The following is a 20740-nucleotide window of genomic DNA, read 5'->3' on the forward strand; positions in this document are numbered from 1 at the left end:
TCCCCTGCCCTGCTGGCACCGCCCGGGCACGGGGGGGACCGGGCAGGAGCGGGGGGCTGCACTTCCCCACCTCCCAAATGTCATTTCCCAACTGGGAGAAGCAAAACCCCCTCGCACACGCTTAACGCCCCTCCAAACACACAGCATTCCCTCCCAAAAACAGTTTTTCCCACGGCGAAGGAAGACTTAGCACTGCAGTCATTGCAACATCTCGGGTTTTATTCTTCTTTTATTTTATTTTATTTATTTTTTTGCAGTCCTACAGCTTCAGCCAGGCAGCATTCCCGGCGTTATTCCCGATTTTCGCGCAGCAGAGGCAGGAGGATGGATCCTGCTGCGCCCCCGCGGTGCTGCCCACGCCAGATGAGCCCATTGCCTCGCAAGTTACCGCCGGGGCTGGGGGCTGAAGGGTGCCAGGAGGGGCTGGGGCACGAAATATCCCCCAGAGCCCCCTCCTCGCCCATTACAGCATGTCCCAAACAAAGACATAGCACAGCAGGCAACACAGTCCTTTTAAAATCTTTTATTATTATTATTATTATAATAATTATTATTTACGTAATGTCTCACGTATACAATACAAATCCACGGTGTCCAGAATTTATTTTTTTTCTGGCTGAAATTGCTACATTCAGAGGTTGAACACGCAGAACTATGCTTTTACATAAAACAAATGACGATTTTTTTTTGTTTCGAGCATGTTGCATTAACAGATAAGTCAAGACAAATAGATAACTATACATTCAGTGCAATTTAGTTCTACACTACTTTATAAGCACAATAAAATAATACAATACTGTGCGTTCTCAACTAGGCAGTTTCAGTTGTTGGGATTTTTTTTTTATTTTTTTTTTCAAGAAAATAAGCAGCAACAAACGACAATAAAACCGCATTACAAATACTTTCAAAGCATGACTCCTTCTATAGGTAGTGATAAAGTACAATACAAGGTGTTTTTTTATTTTTTTTTATTATTATTTTATGCTACTTAGTAGCTTGCATCAGGGCAGAAACACAGCTCTCTCTCTTAAATAAATTCTGAGCAAGTAAAATTTAGGATATGTAAGCCCCATGTTGATAATAGATTTGATAATTATTGCAGGTTTTCCCTTTAGGTAGTACATGAAGAATTTCGAGTGCTCACACAGCCAGAGGGTAAACAGCGCCTATAGAAATGAAGGGGGGGTGATTTTGGCCTATCTTAGGGAAAAAGGCATTTTTTTATATACAGCCAGAGCCCGCTGGAAATGGTGCGGGTGTCTGCGGGCGCTCCCAGGTAGGGTCGCTCGTCCTTATCCCGTCCTTATCTCGCAGGGGCTACAGGAGCGGCCCCTAAAAGGGAGAGGATAAATGGCTTGGGGGGAAGGAGCTCTGCCCAGCCAGCCCCTACCCGAACAGGCTGAGGAAGCTGGAAGCACCCTCGCACTTCCCCTGGGGGCAAAACCAAGCGAAAAAGGCAAAGTCAAAGCTGTTCAAATAAATACATCTGCACCCATCACTGGGTGCAGCGAGGCAGGGGGAGCAGGGGTGAGCAGTGACATTTGCTTCCAGGCTTGCTTTGGGCTGCTGGGTGGGGGTTGCTTGGCTTTGCTGGATAATTTTTTCCCCTGCTGTTGCAGTCAAGCCAACGATGTATTTATTGAACTAAAGACGTAGCTATTAAAAAAAAAAAAAAAAAAAAAAAAAAAAAGGAAAAGAAAAAAAGAAAAAAAAAAAGGGGGGGGGGGAGAGAAAAAGTAGGGGAAGTTTCTATGACAATAAAAAAGGCTACAACTGTTTGACAGGTAGTTACTGCTGTGTGAGCCTCTCCATTCTATACTCTATAAAAGCAAATGACCGTCGTAAACATCTCGATTTATCATCTGCCATAAAACGAGACTTCAAGGGGCTGAGAAATCAGTCCTTGCTTTCTTCTTTTTCCTCCTCTTCTTTTTCCTCTTCTTCATTCCCTTCTTCTTCCGTTTTCTCCTCGTCCCTGGCCCCCGGCAGCTTATCTTTGTTGTTTTCTTTTTTCCACTTCATCCTCCTGTTCTGGAACCAGATCTTCACTTGTCTCTCGGTCAGTCCCAGGGCGTGAGAGACCTCAATCCGCCGCTTCCGTGTCAAATACGGGTTGAAGAGGAACTCCTTTTCTAACTCCAGGGTCTGGTACCGGCTGTAAGTTTGTCTGCCGCTGCGTCTTCCGGGAGCTGTAGGACACACACAAAAAAAATAACTTCGTGGCTCTCCCCCCTCGGAGGCTGCGCTCTTCCCTCCCCCGGCCCTCCTCGCCTGGATTTTCCTAGAGAATCTGATGCCCCCCCCCCCAAAAAAAAAAAAAAAGCCCCCCTTCAGCCTTTTTGCATACTGAAGGCACTCCGAGAAAGTCGCTGGGTTATTAGGGTTAATAATCATATCGCTGCTATGGGGGCTGCTAATGTTAGCTAGCTGTCCCTTCCTGGCTCTTTCAGGGGAATATTGAGCTCTGGCTGCTTTTGGATGGGTGTGGGGACGTGGCTGTCAAGCTCATTCACAAAAGAGATGTTTCCAGTTTCCCAAAAGGTGATTCTGTATGGTGAGTCGTGTTGGCCAGCTCAATTAAAAAAAAAGAATTTTTTTTTTTTTTTTATAAAGGCTGCATTGTTCACCGTGAAATCCTCCCAGCCTTTCTCTTTCTCCTCCCATTCTCCCGTTCATTTTTTTTTCTTTCTTTTTCTTTCCTTATTATTATTATTATTACTATTATTATCCAAAATGTCCATCTCTGTTTTCCTTTTCCAAATCTGGTTCCCAAAATACAGGCTCAGGGTCCTGCTGTTTGATAATATTTACGCCCTGAGAATTAGGATTTTCCATTAAATTCCCTATGCCTGTCCTCTCGGTTATGTATGTCTCTAAAGCACACACATACAGAGGTGGATATGTGCCTGTGCAAACACAGAGATTGCATTTAAAACAACTCGAGGTGGACATTTGTAGCAATAGTCAAAAAGAAAGAAAGAGGACGTAGGTATGTGCAGCTGAGCCCCTGCACTTCCTTCTGCAAAGCCCTTTCTTAATGAGAAAAACAATGCATTTGCAAGAACAAAAAAAAAAAAAAAAAAAAAAAAAAAAAAAAGCTTCAGCTTGAAATGATTGCATCCTTGAGACTACCTCTAGGTCAAAGCTTAGATAAATATCATGTTTTCCTCTGCGTCTATCTCCCAGCCTCTCTGGGCCACATCCTCTCTACATTAGCCAGAGCTCCTTCCTATTTCTTTTCTTTCTCTTTTCTTCTTTCTTTTTCAATATTCTAGGCATAGGGGGCTAGGGGAGAAACTTTGGTGCTCTGATTGTCCTTAAAATTAACACTAACCTTCACATGTTTTGAATTAACAAGGCTTCTAGACAACCTTGGTCCTTAGGTGGGGGAAACTTGTACTTTGAAGTATTCAGATTTCTGTGCAATTATCTGGACTTCACATGAGCAAAGTTCCATTCAGCCCAAATTATTTTGAATTTCCCACACCCTTCTTTAACCCAGGACAGTATAATGTTCTCTTCCACCCCACCCCATAGCTCTGAGCTAAGTTTCCTTTTCTGCTTAAACTTTTATCTCTAGGCTTTAAGAAACAGATGTAAAGTATTAGTAATACTTATACAAATTCCCACCTTTCAGGCTTCGTCTCCAAGCGGTTATGAAAGGCTATATGACATTTTAAAGAGCAGTGTATTATCAACATGCAAATAACCTCGTGGGAGCTGTATCTTATTGCCTATCCTCAAGGCAAGCAATAAAAAACAAGTTTTACTTTATTGTGATTTAAGCCTTTTGCAGGGAATCACCTTGCTGGCTCTCTAGTAACTGCTGTCTTGCTTGCTTTCAAAGGTCTTCCTAAAAAGAAGAAACATTAGCACAAAACTACTCATTCCTTTCATATTTTACATCTACGCCTCTTATATTTATATATATATGTATGCATATGTGTGTACGTGCGTGTGTATATATATATATACATATGTTTGTGCTTGTATATGCATACATACATATATAGATAGACAGACAGACAGACAGACAGAGGGGAGGGAGAGAGAGAGGGAGATAAAGAGAGAAAAAATAAAGGAAAACATTTAAGGAGGAGGAAAAAAAGGTCCTAACCGTGAGGTCTCATCCATGGGAACATGAGACTGGGAGACGAATTTTGATTTAAATGCCCTTGTCCCTCGCTAGAGTTACTGTTGGAAGACGATTTACAGTCAGGATATTGTACAACAGTCGTCTCTTGCTGAGCACCATAAAGCGATTGCCTCGGTAGAGCTTCATATCCATAGAATTTAGAAGCGTCTCCGTGACACGCCAAGGCGCATGGGTTTTGCTGGTATCCAGAGTTGGAGATGCTCGAGGTTCCGTGGTGGAAAAACTCTTGGACGTGGTGTGAAGGGTGCTGGAAGGTGGGAGCAGTAGTGCCCGGACCATACACGAGAGCATGGCTCCTGCTAACACTTTGTGGAAATCTGCAGTCGTAGTAAGTTGGCTCCAGCGATTCACCGCCTTTGTACTTGGAAAAGAGAGGATTTACAAAGTAGGAACTCATGACCCTCGCATGCAAAAAAAAAAAAAAAAAAAAAAAAAAAAAGGAAAAAAAGGAAAAAAAAAAAGACGGCTTTAATTCTAGATTAGTGCGAGATTGTCCCTGGACTGTCTCAAGTCCTGCTTTTTAGTGGCTTTTTTTTTTTTTTTAATGCGATCTCAAAGGCGTTTCATGGTGCCTCTGTGTGTCTGTACGGTTGGTTCTCGGTGCTCTTGACTTCTCTTGTAATCTGTCGGTAGGTAGAGCTCTCTCTCTCAATTTCTCTGTAACTCTGCTCCTTCCCTTTAACACCACAGGCAAATTCCTCAAAATCCCGGTGGTGTGGCTTTTTTTTTTTTTTTTTTTTTTTTTTTTTCCTCCTCTCTCTCCCCTCACACGCGATATGTACACATCACTCCGCCACACTGAGACAGGCTGCGAGGGAAATGACAGCGATTTGGGGGCGCTCAGGGGGGGTTTGTTGGGGGGGGAGGAAGGGGTGAAGGAAAGGTGGTGTGTGCCGGGGGGGGGGGGCACGCACAGAGCCCTCCTTCTGGGGGGGGGGGGGGGGCACCCACACCTAACGAGTGGAGGAGGGTGAGGAAAGGTGCGCATTAATATCCACCCCCCCCTTTATTTTATTTTATTTTTTATTTTTTTCCCAGCAGCAGCCTCTTCACTGATGGCAGCAAATACATGCGCTGGGAGGTCAGCCTAGGTAACCTCAACAGGTAAAGGGAGCCCAAGCAGCCCCCCCTTGCCCTCCCCATCAACCCCCACTCCCTCCCCACCCCACCCCCCCAAAAAAAAAAAAAAATCGGGGTGAGCTTCTGCAAGGGCTCAGCCCCCCCCTCCGTGGGGTCGCCCGCTTGCAAGGGGGGGCTGGAAGGGGCTGGGGGGGTGCCCCCCTGTTGTTGTTGTTGTCATTGTGTTGGGGTTGGGGGGGGCTGCGAGGGAGGGTTACCTCTGTGGGGCTGGTCCCACCTAGAGGGGGGAGTAAAAGAGGGTGGGTGGGGGGGTGCTTGGAGGCGCAGAGCCCAGGTCCCCCCCCCCCTTTTTTCCATTTTTTTTTGGGTTGGTTTTGCTTTTTTCCCCCCTTTTTTTGGTGGGGTGTGTGTGTTGTTGTTATTGTGGTGATGGTGGTTGGAAGATTGGAATCAAACAAGCAAACAAAAGCAAAAAGGCAGCGAGCGGGCGAGGGAAGCTTCTCCTTATTGATTGGCTGCTTCTTGCTGTCCTTCTTTTAAGAAAATAAAGGCAGAAAATTATGGGGAGTTATTTTTTTTTTTTCGTGCTTCCTTTCGAGCCAACCACTGAAAATCCAAGGCTGGAAATAACAGGGAAGCGTCCTTCCAAGGGAATAAAGTAGACCATTGCTTAAAGAGAGCTACTTTGGAAGAAAGAGGAAAAGTGAGACAGAAAGTATGTGTTCCCTTTTGTGCATGTACCAGGGGGCTTCGCCTGTAAAAAAAAAATAACCATCGGCATTTTTGTTCGCTCTTGCACATTGGGATTTTTCCGTCGTTGGCAGTGGTGTTGGCGTGCCCCTTTCCCAGACTTTTTGCGCCGTGAGTGACCACTCGCTGCAACCTTTCACTTCGGACACTTCATTTTACGACCGCACGAAGGAACTCAACTCATTAAAAAATCACCTAAAATCACCAGGATTCGCCTTAATTTTTCAAGGCGTGGGTAGGGGAAAGGGGGTGGGGGGGGGACACTTCGCAAAGGGATATTTTCCGTAGAGTCCCGAGCCGCCAAAAACATCCACCCCACGTCTGTAAATGACATAGTGTTATACCAGTCCCCGTGTTTCCTTCAAAAGTCTACAGCCCTTTAAATGTTTCCCTCATGTTCCTCCACAAAAAGCAGCCTAATTATTTTCAGAAGAGACCTGGGGAACTCTGGCCGATTTCAAGTGTGGAGGGAGAAAATCCCACCTCAGCTGCGCTTGCAGAGGTGATATTAGGTGTTTTTCTTCCCAGCAAAGGTCACATTCTCGATTTTTTTGAGGCACGGGGTGGCTCAACCCTCTGGTGAGACAGAAACTGGATTTTTTAGCAGCTCCTTTCCCAAGAAGAGGAAAAGGCACAGTAGCCACTCAGTCCATCTTTATTAGATTTTCAGAAATAGGGGATGTATTTTTCCCTTCAGAAGGGCTACATATGTTAGGTTTTTCCTCCCCGTATGCAGACAATGAGCTGTGCAGGAGAACAGTGATTTTTCCACCGCCTATTGTGAAAACACTTCTAAAAAACAAGCTGCATTAGCTGTGAAGAAATAGTCTCCATACCCGAATAATCTCAAGGACGGCACAATGACCATATTCATTTATCCAGCACGCACCCACCTTCGTCTCCCCTTCCCCAGATTTCCCTTTCCCTAGAGAAACCCCCCAAAACAGAAGAAAAGGGCAGCTAGGGACAGAGGCTCCTTAATTAACAGCTAATAGTCGAGGTAACTATTTTCCTCATCTAATCAATAGCATTTCTATTTTTAAAATCCCAGTGCCTGCCCATGCAATAAACACTGCTGTGCAAATAGAAGGATGGGAAAGCACAAAAAAAAAAAAGTTGTCAGATATGGGCAGTTCGGGCTGCTATCGGGAAGAAATGCTGCATTTTTCAAACCTTTATCCCCGGACTCAGTAAGCAAAGGTGCACCGAGTATTTCAACAGCCGGAATCATACCTAGGCTGGGAAATAAATGTTTGCCTTCAGTGTCTGTGAAAGAAAGGATCCCCCCCACCTTTCCAGGTTTCATGAAATAAGATATATGCGATTGCCTACTTCATTTTAAAGGAAATATCTTGACATTTAGTGTCTGGGGAAAGTGCTGCTCTTTGTCTCTACTGTTTTGGCTGTGTTTGGAGGTGTGGATGGGTGTGGGGTAATGTGCCTTGCGGGTGCATGCGCTTCACTCTGGCGTTAGCGGTGCGGCTGTATTGTACTTTTAGGTGCTTCATTGTACACTCACGGAGTTTATTTTATACCCCCCCCCCCCTTCCTGCCCTGACCTTCACTGGAAGATATCATTCCCTCCTTCCCCACCCCAAAAAGGAAGAGGCTTTGGAGAGATACGTGACGTGAGTCAATAAAGGAGAAAAAAAATAATAAAAAATCACGCTTGGATATAGGCAATTTCTCTGCAAGCATTTTTATGCATTTATGCGCTCCCCGCGCCGTCAGATGTCAGCCCTGAGCGCTGCTCCGCGTTAAAATATACATATATATATAAAGGGGAAGAAAAAAAAAAAAAAAAAAAGCAATTTATATTTTTCTCAGCGCGGTGCAAAGCGGAGGGAGAGGGTGGCGGTGAAGCCAGGCGGCCCCGTGTCCCCCCCATTCTTTTTCTTCCATCCCTCCCCAGCCGGACCCTGCGCGGGGCCGCTCCGCGGGCGCGGGGGAGCCGCGGGTGCGGGGCGCGCTCCCCGCTGCGCGCAGCCCCGCGCTAAGATTGGGCAACAGCGCCATCTCGCGGCCGCCGTGGGGCGCAGCGCCCCGGGCGGTTTGGGGGGGCCCCCGCAGACCCCCGAGGGTCCCCGGGCTCTGCGTTTTAACCGACCCCCCCCTCACCTCCTCCTATATCCCCCGGGGGGGGCGAACGGAGCCTCCAACAGCGCAGCGCGGCGGCGGGGAGCACTATATAAACACAAGGATTTTTTTTTTTTTTGTGGGGGGGGAGGAAGACTGTTTTCCTCTTCCCCCTCCCCAGTCTTTCACCCATTAAAAAAAAAAAAAAAAAAAAAAAGGCAGCACAATGTGTGTACACACGCACGCAGGGCCAAACAAACCCACCAGATGTGCCACCCCCCCACCCCCCTCGCAGCCTCCCCGCTTTTATCAGTTTTGGCTTGGGGTTGGGGTTTTATTTTATTTTTTTACCTCCCCTCGTCCGAGGGGGTCTGTTGTTTGTAGCTTGTAGACAAAACATTCCAATAATCCGGTTTCAAAGAGAAGAGCACCCACCTTATTTAAACCATAAAGCAATTAAAGCCAGACGTCTAGCCAGATCTAGGGTCCTGTTTTGTTCGCTCCTATTCAGCCCCGCATAGCAGTGAGACAAACAGAGTTGTAAAAGTGGCATTTTTTTGGCTGCGGAAATGTACCTATGGACAGCTGTAGGGTCCTGTCGGTTTTGTGTGCCTTACAAAAGGGCAGATTTGAAACCCGGCACACACAAACCACACACGCACCCGACACACCGAGGACCTTATAGACACGCACGTATATTAAACATACATATTTCTATCTCCGTGAGCATGAGCTCAGCCACAAGCACATCTTTACCTCTCTCCCTGGGCAGAAATACATGTGCATGTTCACCAGCGCAGGCACACAATAGCTGTATCAGTATGCGTCTGCACACACGCGCCATATGTCAAAGAATGCCGAAATTGGAGCATTTTGATGCATTAATCCGGGGAAAGGCTGGCCACGAGCTGTGCTGCTCTGTGATGGCCGGTTGCTGTTTCTTTTTTCCTTTTTTTTTTTTTTTTTTTTTTTAATCTTATTATTATTATTTATTTTAAACCACACTGGGGTTTTTTCGCCACTGGAGGAGGCGAGGGCTGCGGTGGCGGAGAAATTCAATGGCTGAGCCGCACCAGCGCAGCCTCCCAGCAGGGCCAAATGGCATTTTATAACTGGTGCAACCCTGCACCGGGGGGTGAGGATACCGGGGGCCTTGCACATGAACTAAAACTGCGGCAGGATTTTAACCCAACCCAACCCACCACCAACAAAAGAAAGCCCCGGCAGCAGCTCGGTGCAGACAAAGGGGCATCTCCTCCGCTGCCCGTCGGCTCTAATGGGACCGGAGGCTGAGCGGAGGCTGCGGCAGGGAGGAAGAGGCTGGGGAGGGAGGGGAGGGCTGGGGGAGGGAGGGAGCAGGCTGTGGTCTCACTGGAAATGAGATCCGTTTGAATGAAAGGGGGCCAAAATGAACTTCCATACATCATGTCTTTTCAACATCGCTAAACACTCCTGACAAGCCCCTCCAGAGAGCTGGGTCCGAAACTGCCTCCAAAGTCCTGTCCAAATGATGATTGGGATTTTCTCTTAATTAATAACAATAAAACGGAGAGATTTCTCTCCTCTCGCCAAGAGGAGGTGGGCGAACGGCTTCTCAGCCCTGCAAGATTTCATCCTTTATTCGAGCCGGGATGAACGCAGACAGAAAAGCAGACGGGAGGGAAAATAATATTAATAATAACAATAATAAAAGTGAATTGACACGAGGTAGAAAGATCCCCCCCTCCTTTTTTTTTTTTTTTTTTTTGGTCCATAAATCTTCACTCTGCTAAAATGTTTTCTAACCTGACCATTTCATTGCGCTCGTTAAGGTTTTCCAAACAGATCTAGCACAAAACTGGGATTGTAAAAGGGCTTTTAGCTTCCCTTGCTCCAGGGATGGCTCCACTGATAGACCGCGGTGCGCCTGTCCCCCGCCGGTGACAAAAATAGAGCCCGCTTTAAAAGCGAGGACACAAATCAGGGAAGGGAAAAAACCCTCCAAATGCTTAAGCAAGAAATATTAAAGAGCAATATTTTATGAGATCAGCAGAAGTAATCGCTTCCAGATTTTTTTATTTCGGAGGAACTGGGACGAGGGCGACAAACGTATCTTGCTCGCCTGATCTGGTTTTGATTAGAAAGATTAAAACGCAGCTCCACTCATTTCATTAAAGAAAGGGACCTATAACAAGTTTTTATGATTAAACATCCCTCGCTGCTCATTTTTTATACAATCTCCTGCCTCTTGTTTCTCATTCAGCAGCCTGGAAAGCGCCCAGAGAAGGAGCCATTGATAAATCCCTGCTCTAGCGCGCTGTGGGCAGCGTTTTCTCGCCTCTGCAGCTCCAGAAAGCCCCGACCCACTTCGTCCTGGCAGGACGGTGGGGTTTGACCTTTCCGCAGCCAACAGCTTCCCCCCCCCCCCCCTTTTTTTTTTTTTTTTTATTTCTTCCCCGTGTAGGGCCAAAGGAGGGAATTCTGCCTTTTTGTCTTTTAGCCCGAAAAATCGCAGAGTGCCGCATCGCCCCCATGCATTGCTTTATTCCCCTGCTCTTTCTTTCCCGCAGCTCGTCTCCACTAGAGCCTTTTTTTTTATCCTTTTTTTTTTTATCCTTTTTTTTTTTCTTCTTCTTTTTTTTTTTTTTCTCCCTTCCTCCTGGGCAGCTCCGGCTGTCTTGCGAGGAGCAGCACTTCCAGCAGTGCTCCAAGTTTTGGCAACCCATCGGTATCGCAGAAGCTCCCCCTGAGCGGATGGCAGAGAGCGGATGCCTTTGCCAGCTCCTCTATTCCCAGCATCCATATTTAGGCTTTTTACATATACTTCGATTGCCTGGGGTCATAAATTAGTACAATTAATTATCCCAATCTAAAAATTGATGGCACATATAACCCTTACCTCAGCGCCTTTTATTATGGTACTGTGAAATATAAAAGTGCTGGGGAAGGAAGCAGAAAGCTCCGCTCTCCTCTGCCTGCGGGGGATGCCCGGGTCCACCCCGCCGAGGCTGCGGCACCGGCAAAGCCTCGGGGCTGCTCCTCTGCAGAGGGCTCTGAATAAAGACACCTCCATCATGAGATTTTTTTTCTTTTTTTTTTTTTTTTTTTTTTTTTCTCCGTGACGTTAGGTATATTTACATAGAGCTGCTCTACAATAGCGAACATAACAATATTACAGAACGGTTCTGAGACGAGAATAAAATACACAAATAAGTACAGCAGAAACGTTCAACACCATGACAGAACATCATTGAGCCATATTCCCTTCAGTCTCTTTTCTCTGTTTCCTCTCTTTTGTACAAAATATTCACTCACGAGCTCACGGAATTAAAAAATAAAAATACTGGATCAGTTTAACTTATGAAATAAAATACTAAAAAAAAAAAAAATTCAAGTACTTCTTGTGTTTGTTTTCTGAGGAGGACAAAACAAAAATTGAGGAAGAAGAAAGGAAGAGAAAACAACCCCCCCAAACATCTTTCTTTTATTTAGTTGCATTTTAGAAAAGACTCGTGTCCCAAAACGCTTGCTGTGTTTGCCTATAATGCTAAACATTCATCCGCACATTCAAAGTCAGAAACATTTCAACCCCCAAAAACAGCCTCCTTTTTTTTTTTTTTTTTTTTTTCCACCCTCGATTCTCATTGACTGGACTTTGCCAACTTTATTGCTGTTCTTTATCGGTTTTTTCTTTATTCATTTTCTTCATTTTCATTCGCCTGTTCTGAAACCAGATTTTGACTTGGCGTTCAGTGAGATTAAGGACTCTGGCTACTTCGTACCTCCGGTCCCGTGTAAGGTACATATTGAATAAAAACTCTTTTTCCAGTTCCAGGGTCTGATACTTTGTGTAAGGACATCTTTTCTTCCTCGTGGAGCGCGCATGAATCCAATTTGCGACGGGATTGTCTGAGAAAGAAGATATTTTTTTTTTTTTTTTTAAAAAGAAATCAATGTATACAGCTGCCTTTCTTCCCTCCCCCCTCCACGTCCTAGCGTGTCCATAGAAAGAAACCTGTTTAATTAGCAGATCTTACCTAAATATTTTAAGTGACCTTCAGAAGAGTTTAATCTGTTTATTTTGGAGGGGTCATTTCCTTTTCTTTTGCTGCTGTTCTCACATAAAAGTTTCAGTAAATAAAACTGTAGCAATGGGTTTAAAATAATAATTATCCACATGACTGCTACTAGCAGTAATCTAAGAACATAGTCATAAAAAGTCAAAATTCCCACCATTTCATAGGCCCATAAACTCTTTTTACAACCTCAGCTCTCCAACACTTTCCCTCGAAGCTCTCACAGACCTGGAAAGTCCAGTTTATTTTTGTAATATCTTAAGATGACACTCGAGGTGCCCCCCTGGCTCCCAGAAATAGCTTTTTCCTAGCCTTTAGGACCTCGCACAGCCCCACTCGGCTGGGCAGAGAGAGTGGTGCTCGCCTCCTTCGCTCTTTCCCCGTTTTAGGGAGCTCCCTGGCAGCCAAAAGCCAGGCATTCGCCCCCTGATTCCTCGCCTGATTTTTATCACGAGGGTGCCTGGCACCGGCCCGCGTGTAATAAATAGAGGTGTGAGATAGGCAGCGAGATACAGAGCCACAAAGGTGCTCCCAGCTGCTGCCACCCAGCTCAACACTCGAAAACCGCCTTTCGAGCCCAAAGTTAGGCCAGGAGGTGCAGCCTGCACATGGTGCACCCCGGGCCCCCCCGCTAGCCCCACGGCTGGGGCTGAGCCCAGCTCCAGCAGGGGTTTTGCAGCACTTTTGGGGCAGAGCCGGGTCCCCGCTTGCAGGCTGGAGGTGCGGGTGGTGCTGGTGGTTACCTGACTCCGCTGCTGCCCCCCCCTCCCCGTGTTCAAGGTTTCGTGGTGCTTGTTTTTTTTCCCTCCCTCTCTCACTTGGGCTGCAGAAGATGTTTCTTCAAGTGTATGGTCCAATGTCCTGCGCTCGCTGCCTTTTGCCCCCAGCTGCCTGCGCGCACTCAGCTCTTGCCTTCCCCATCCTAATTTTCCTCCTCGCTCTTTCTCCCCCCGGCCCCCCCGCCCAGGGTACCCACCTTTTCCTTTATTCCCACGTGCTGGGATATTTTAGGAACAATTGCACGGGTGCAGCTCCTCTTGATTTTTCAAACAGATAAAGAGACACCTCTGCATTTATTCAGAGAGCCTCCTTTCCCCTCCCAAACCCCCACAGCAACACGTTCACTTCCAGCCAGCAGCTCGTCCTCCTTCTTTGAAAGTGGAAATATTTGAAAGCAAAGAGGCTTCTCCCCCTGCCTAGCCCCCTCGCACACACACTCCCTGCCTTTCCTTTCCTTCCTTCCTTTTTTTTTTTTTTTTTTAATTCCCCCCAGTGGAAGGTGATGAATATTTGATCAAAGCAGCCAACAGCCCCCCTGCAAAAATAGCCTAAACAGCCCAAAACAAAGTACAGATATTCGCTCTCAGGCTCTGCTAGGCGGACTCTCTCAAACCCCCAGATCTTCCTGCATATCTGGAGTTTTAGGGTCGGGCTCTCTAAGGTAATTTCATTTTATTGAGTACGGTCCTGGAAGCTGTAATGCCTCCCCGGTTGTAAACAAGAATGACTTCGACTTACTAGGGTCTAATTCGTGCTTTTCTTCTTTGTGTTTGCTGGAAGCGATGGCTTCGGACTCCGGGGAAGGAATTGTCTGCGCTGCTCTGTCTCTCAGCTCCCCGGGAGCCGCGTACATGTAGTCCGGGTAGCCGCGGCCGTCCGCGGGGCCGCATTCTGCCCTCCGCCCGGGGAAGGCGTCGGGTTTGAGGCCGTAGGGGCGGCCGCCGGGTGCGAAGGCCGGGAAGGAGACGGCCCCGGCGAGGGGCTCCAGCCAAGTCCGCATGTACCTGGGCTCGGCCCCCACGGGCGCCTGGGGGGCGTACGGGTGGTAGCCCACGGACGACTGGGAGTGCACGGGAGCCCAGGAGGTTGTAAAAACGGCCGGCTTGGGGGCGAAACTGCAGGAAGGAAAGTCGGCACAGTCCGGGACTAATCCTGAAGGTCTGGCAGCAGCCGGGTGGGAGGCAGTGGTGGGGAACCTGGAGGCCAAGAGCTCTTCGTTTTCATGGCTTATCAAGGAGTCTACATAGTAGTTGCTTATGGGGCCAGAAGCCGACATGGTTCCCCCTCTTTTACATTCATAAGATTATTGTATGAACTGTATGTGTACTTTTTATCTTCTCATAGAACAATCAGGGCAGGTAATTATTTTTTCAGCCTTTCCCAGTTTGCCATTGGCTGCCCGCCCTCACGTGATTGTATTTACCCAAAAATATAGCGTGGATCAATCCGCAGGTCTTTTTTTAATAGCGCCTATGCGACCTGGCTTTTGCTAAAAGCTCTGGAAATAACGCGGAGCGGGGGAGGCGGGAGGCGGCTCCGCGGGGGCCGGGGGCTGCCCTGCCCGAGCCGGGCACGGCGACCCCAGGGCTGAGGAAGGTGGAAGGTAACCGGGGAAGGTAGCGCAGGAACTATTTCTTGACGTAATTTGTCTCTGTCCTTCGATTCTGCAGCTCCCAGGCTAGGCTGGCTACGTGAAAATTGAATATCTCGGGTGGTGAGGGGAGCGGGGCGAAGTGGGCTTAGAGTTGGGCTCCCCACAGCACTTCTCCAAAGAACCGTGGGGGGAGAGGCTTCTAGGCACAAACGGAGCTTTTGTCATCTTTTTTTTTTTTTTTTTTTTTTTTTTTTTTCAGCGATGTCTAAACCGTCAGCCTGCCTAACAGCTGAGAAATCTGGGGGGCACAGGCACATCCATTCCTGCTTTGCAAACTAAGTGTCTTCCGGAGGAAAACCAAAATGTGTAGATGTGAGGAGCACCTTTGAAAAGAGGAAGGGAAAATAATAACACCACCACCACTTAAAAAAAAAAAAAAAAAAAAAAAAAAAAAAAGGAAAGAGCTTTTGCAGTGAAAGGCTGCATTATTCGGCAAGTAGTCGTGGATGTTTTTATGTCCTTCAATAAAATTTTTACGAGGATCATTTGATTGTTCATAAATGTGTCGTTCATTAAATAAAACTGTAAGACTGACTTTCAGCTATAAGGCGTAGCTGAGGATGGGAACGCTTTTGCGTATTAGGAGCGAGCAACAATGTGTGGTTGGCACATGATTGTTCTGGTTTTGTTTGTTTTTTTGTGTTTTTTTTTTTTAAACGCGTGGAAACTTTTCTTTTTGCACCAAATCGATTGAAGAAGTTGGGAGCGTTAAAAAATCCGTGATACCCTGCCTGCATTTTGAGAGAATAACCTTTCCTTTGTAAGGGAAGACAGGTAGGTAAATAGCTCACGCCCATTGGAGTCTGAAAGAATGGAGTTAGGCGATTTCTCTGGAAAGAAAGAAAGAAAAAAGATACCTAACCAAAAATAACCTCTCATTATTATTTTTTTTTTCAAGAAACCAAACAAGAAAATAATAATCTGGATTGTCTAGGCTCTCCAGGGCTATTCATCACCTCGGGTTTTATAGGGCTGGGGTGACATGGTGGGGAGAGAGGGAAATGGTCAAAATTTGCAAGAACAAGAAAAAGTGTGGGCTCAGAAAGCGGTGGTGTTTCCTCCTAGGGAGAGACAGGCAGGCAGGAAGGCACAGGGGGTGGGCAGTGTGTCTCCAGTGATGCAGCGTTCACAAGTGACACACGCTCTGTACAGTCTGTGCAGGTCCCATGAACACACATGACAGAATTGTATTCTTTTTTTTTTTTTTTTTTTTTCTCAGCAACTTGCATGGGAAATTCGAGCATTAGGAGAAAAGGGATTAAAGCAGATCCGGGCACAAACAGGCGAGAAGGCATGATGCTGCGAGGAGAGCCCCCAGACCCTCCAAAGTTGCCTCAGCTGAGCCAAGATAAAATCCTGCACCTTAATTTGAGTAAAAAGCTGCAGCAGGCTGCCCTTGCAGCTGCTAGAAATAAGATTTCCCTCTCGGAAAACAGGGAAGGCTTTAAAAGAAAAATGTGAGGGGGGTGGTGGGGGATGTTTGTGAAGGGATTCAAGGTTTTCCAAATTCGAAGGGAAGAGACATCAACTCGGTCACCCACAGAATTTATTCCTCGTTCCGTTTTAAGTCCCCTGCTTTATGTGAGCCCTTACAGGGAAATATTCCTGCAGGAGCAGAATGTCTTCTTTGGCCTTTATCGAGACCAATTTATCTGTCAATCACAACTCTCCAATGACGGTTATTTTTATGTTCACGAGAAAAAAATATATATATATGGTCATCATTCTTTTATCTATTCCCATTTTTAAAATACTTACTGTGCAAGGTTGCTAATATACTGGGAGGTGACATGTGCAGGGGAAAAAGCAGCTTGGCTTTTCTACTTTGGTGGAATATTCTAAAGAAAAACCTTACAAAAGAAGGGTTGTCTGCAGACGTATATGCAGAAGGGGAGAGAGAGAAAGAAAAAACAGGCAAAGGGAGAAGGAGAGAGAGAGAAAGACGCTGAACATGCAGAGGGAGAGAAGCACCGAAAAGCAGAGGCAGTGGGGACGTTTTCCAAAGGAAAAAAATGTCAGAATATACCACAGACGAACCACAAAACGAGCAGAAATTACCCAAGCAACAGAGTTATAATGAGGAGCAGCAGTTTTTGTAACCTTAATGCAAGCAGACAAGGTCACTAAATTAGTCGTGGATGGTGCATTTTGGTGTTACACAAAGGCAAACATAATATCTTGCAAAGATTTCTTTTATTTATACGGAAACCTCCAGCACATAGAATTGTTCACTCCCCATATTGTTGTGGGATCTACAAAAAAAAAAAAATCATAGCGCTTGTAATACAAACCCCTTCCATTCAGAGCCTGCTCGTCTCTGAGAATTAAGCAGTACAAAGCAGAGATGGAGACACTTCACCTTAAAGCAAACTAAAGACACGGCTCAAGACAACGTTTTCTCCCCGGTTAGCTGCAGAATCCCAAAACACGATGTGAACCCACATGAAATATTATCCTTTCACGCTTATCTCGACATGAAACCATCCCCATGGATGAATGCAAAGTTACGTGAATAAAGTCCACTCAGAGTGCAGGGCAAAGAAAGCAAGATCCTGAGATATTCTTCTTTTAAGTAGTAGTGGCTCCAAGCAAACATCCACACAGGAATTAAAACACGCCTTGCTATTGAATTCAGCAGCTACAAGGTTATCTCGCATCTTTTATGCACGCTCCAGCTAGACTCTTATGCCTCCACAAAAGCTCCGATACTTGTTTAATGGGAGATTACCTCTTCTGAAATGATGGTGAACTATCAGATCCCTTCCAGGCAGACTAATATCTTTTCCTCTCACCTCCCCTTTTGAATCTGCAGGGGGAAGAAACTTAATTGCATTGAGAAAAACTAACACTAGCAGTCCACAAGCTGTAAGAGCATTTTATTTTGTTTGGTTTTATTCCTGGTGGAGGGAGAAAAAAAATCGCTTCGCAAATTAGGACGTTACAGAAAATCAAGCCTTTGTCTGAGCACTGTCCTGGCCCGTTGACTTCTGACACCTTTCGGAGCTAAATGCTTCTTCCCATGTTCGCCCTGCTCTCTGCAAGTGCTGTGTGTGCTCAGCCCGAGCTGCATCCCTTCCCTTCCCTGGGCTCTCCGCTTGCTTCGAAATCTTTTAGTTTCGCTTTGAGAAATTCTCCCCTGATTGGAAGGAACGGAGACAAAAATAATCCTAATAAAATAAAAAGACAGAAGAGGGAGGGGAAAAAAAAAAAAAAAAAAAAAGAAAAAAAAAAAAAGAAACACTACTGGAGAGCCTGCTGACTGAAGTGACACTGCTTTCTTTGATTTTTACATTTAAAAAAATTTTTTTTTTTTTTTTTGAAAACTGATGGTAGTGAAAAGGCAGCAACTGGGGGTAGGGTGGGGGGCATCCGTGCTGCAACTGCAGGCCTGAGAGCAGGCAGTAGCCGCCGCCTTCCTGCAGAGAGGGGCTGCGGCTCCTGCGCCCGCCCGGGGCACCCCGAGGCCGGGACCGGAGCCGCCCGCGGGGGCAGCCCGGAGGCTCCACCGGGGGGCCCGGGGACGAGCAGGCACCGCGCCCCCCTTGACAGGCAGACAAACGGAGCCTCCTCGCACACACACACACGGGGAGGGGAAAAGGAGGGGAGAGAGGAAAAAAAAAAAAAAAAAAAAAAAAGAACAAGCGCATTCCCCCGCTTTCCCTTGGTTCAATTAACACTGTCAAGTTCGGATTAAAAAAGAAATCGGCGTTTTCTCGCCGCTCCTTCCCCCCCGGCCCCGCTGCACACCTCCAGCCGTGCCGGAGCAGGGAAGGGAGGTGCTGGTTCATATCTCTCCATAAGCGAAACGAAAGTCAGCCTGCAGCCAGCGCCAACTTCCAGCCAGCAGCACGCCCCTGCGCCTGCATCCCCAGCCCCAGCCCAGGATAAAGTTCCCTTCTTTCCTCCGCTTTGTCCTTCCCCATTCCCTTCCTCTTTAGCCTGCTCAAGTTCTTTCTGTCTTTTGTTCCTTTTCTTCACCCCTCCTTTTAATTTATTAAAAAAAAAAAAAAAAAGAGAGAGAGAGAGAGAGAGGGAAGAAACTGTACACAATAGATTGCACGAATGTAAAGCAGACTCTCTGAAGAGGCTGCAAAATATTTCTTGATCCCCCAGATGCCTCTATTTATTCCAGGATTGTCTGTTAAAGTAAATAATTATGGAGAAAGATTAATTTCAGGCCAGATACCATCCATGGTTCTTGCAGCAGCGCGATTGCAGGCTATAGGCTTTGCCTTTCCCCTACTAAATTCTTTGGCTGCTCAAAAATCATATTTAATCAGGGTTTCTTACAAGTTATCATACGGGGAAAGCTCCCCAGGACAACAACTGACCAGTGGAACTTGCACGCACAGCGCCCTGTATCAACCTAACTTCAAACCTAACCCAATATGGGAGTCATAGCTAAGGCAAATAAAATCAACGTTCAGTTAAAAGGACACTGCAGGAGTTTTTTACCTGCTTAAGTGCTTTCTCCCCCCCTTCTGTTTGTTGCTAAGAATTCCTGTCTCTCCAGTGTTGGAGGTACGGGTAATAGACAATAAATTCCGAGGTGCAATTAAAGCTCAGAACAATTTCTTTAAGTGTGTTATGGTGTCCTTTTCCAAAATTTCAGGTCTCCACCAGACGAAGCCTACTGCAGATGTTCGCAAACAGCAGCTTGTCTGCAGCAGCCGGGGAGGGCACGAAACGAAGCCCCACGCCACGCTGAGGCATACCAGGTTAGCTCGGTTTTGGGTGTGATATGAAATGCAGGTCAAGAGAAGGGGAAAAAAAAATTCCCAGAGAAGTAAATTAAAAGAAGAGCAAGAAAACAAGCCTGAACCCAGAGAGGCGAACTGTATACTGCCTGAAGAAACATATTTCTATACTTCTCCCTTTACATTTATTATGTTTCTGTCAGACACCCTGTAATTAGCATAGATAACTATAGTTGCAAGCTCCAAGTTGTGTCTGCAAATTCTATTGTTTGGCTGCTACAGTTGCACACCAGCAAGCTTGAAAGCGAGCACAAGGTGTTAGGAAGAGTCTGGTGCCCTCAAATAAGACAATAACCCCACAAAATGCATGGGGGGGCGGGAGGGAGGCGGAGGGGCGAAGGGTGCTGCTTTAGGCGATGGATTCCAGCCCAAGCTGCACCGCAATATCTCTGGCCTGGTGCAAACGTCTCCTCCAGGAGATCAGCCCAGTGCTAAACCTGCCTGCATCTGCCACAGATATGGCTTAAAATACAGAATATTGAGGCGATGCCCCGTTCCTGCCCTCATCCACCCCTCCTTTCCAAGCAGATCCATGCACAGCTCCTCTGCGGAACCCGCTGCCTCTGCAAGGACTTGGTGGACACCCCGACACCCAAAGGGAACGACCTGGTGCGGGGACATTTACTGCCACACGCGGCTCCCCCCCTGGCAGCCCCGGTCCTTTTGCAGCCCCAGAGCGGGCACATCTCGCAGGGAGGTGCTGAGCCATCAGCAGACTTGCTCCAAGTCCAGCGGAGCAAATATCTGCATAAACCAGGATTGCTTGTTTGTTTTCTTTCTTTTTTTGGAGGGGAAGGAGGGGGGGGACCAAACCAGAATATAGCCCACTTCTTCCCCTGCTGCAAAACGGGAGAGTTTATCAACGCAACCCCATCTTCCCACAGCCTCCTACTCAACTTCTCCGACCCATTGCTTTGGCTAGGAGGTATTTTGCAAAACCACCCAAAGTCATTCCTAGCAGCAAAGGATAAAGTTCATACATAGGCAATGCGCTCACACACACGCACACACACGAGCAAAAGCCTCCAGGTTTTAAAATTACACCTGCTGGGAGAGGAGCATTATACAAAGAGACGCAAGAAAAATTATGCAATCCAGCGTATCGTAATATCTCTAATATTTTACTCTGATAACAGCATCAGAAAGTGCATGAACATTAGCAACAAAGCAAACAATATTACGTGAAGAAAGATGAAGGCGAACAGCATGGTGTCTTTTTGACTACCCATGTTTTTACATAAAAAACAGGCACATCTATACAAAATAGTTGGAGCAATAAATTCCCACCGTCCTTCTTCCTGATCTAATATCATAATTAAAAAACAGTAGGGGAGATTTTAACTTTTATTGCATTTCTGGAGTTGGGTTGCTAAACATATATTAACTTTAGATTCTTCTCTTTCTCTCCAGGGGGGTGGTCTCTCAGAAATAA

The 20740-nt window shown here is 46.5% G+C and overlaps 2 protein-coding genes across 2 annotated transcripts; both read right to left on the minus strand.

Moving 5' to 3' along the window:
• Positions 1–1896: 1896 nt before the first annotated feature.
• HOXC8 (homeobox C8) lies at positions 1897–4553 on the minus strand (the record flags this gene model as incomplete). Its single annotated transcript, XM_082781365.1, has 2 exons — positions 1897–2189; positions 4118–4553. 2 exons carry the CDS (start codon positions 4551–4553, stop codon positions 1897–1899), a joined length of 729 nt encoding a protein of 242 aa, XP_082637491.1.
• Positions 4554–11705: 7152 nt separating this feature from the next.
• On the minus strand, positions 11706–14196 carry HOXC9 (homeobox C9; the record flags this gene model as incomplete). The annotated part of the gene is made up of 2 exons (XM_082781207.1): positions 13636–14196; positions 11706–11950 (listed from the first exon to the last, which is right to left on the minus strand). Exons 1-2 carry the CDS (start codon positions 14171–14173, stop codon positions 11706–11708), a joined length of 783 nt encoding a protein of 260 aa, XP_082637333.1. The 5' UTR covers positions 14174–14196.
• Positions 14197–20740: the final 6544 nt, after the last annotated feature.

Source organism: Aythya marila (genome assembly GCF_965140915.1).
Source record: "Aythya marila genome assembly, chromosome: 30".
NCBI classification, from domain to species: Eukaryota; Metazoa; Chordata; class Aves; order Anseriformes; family Anatidae; genus Aythya; species Aythya marila.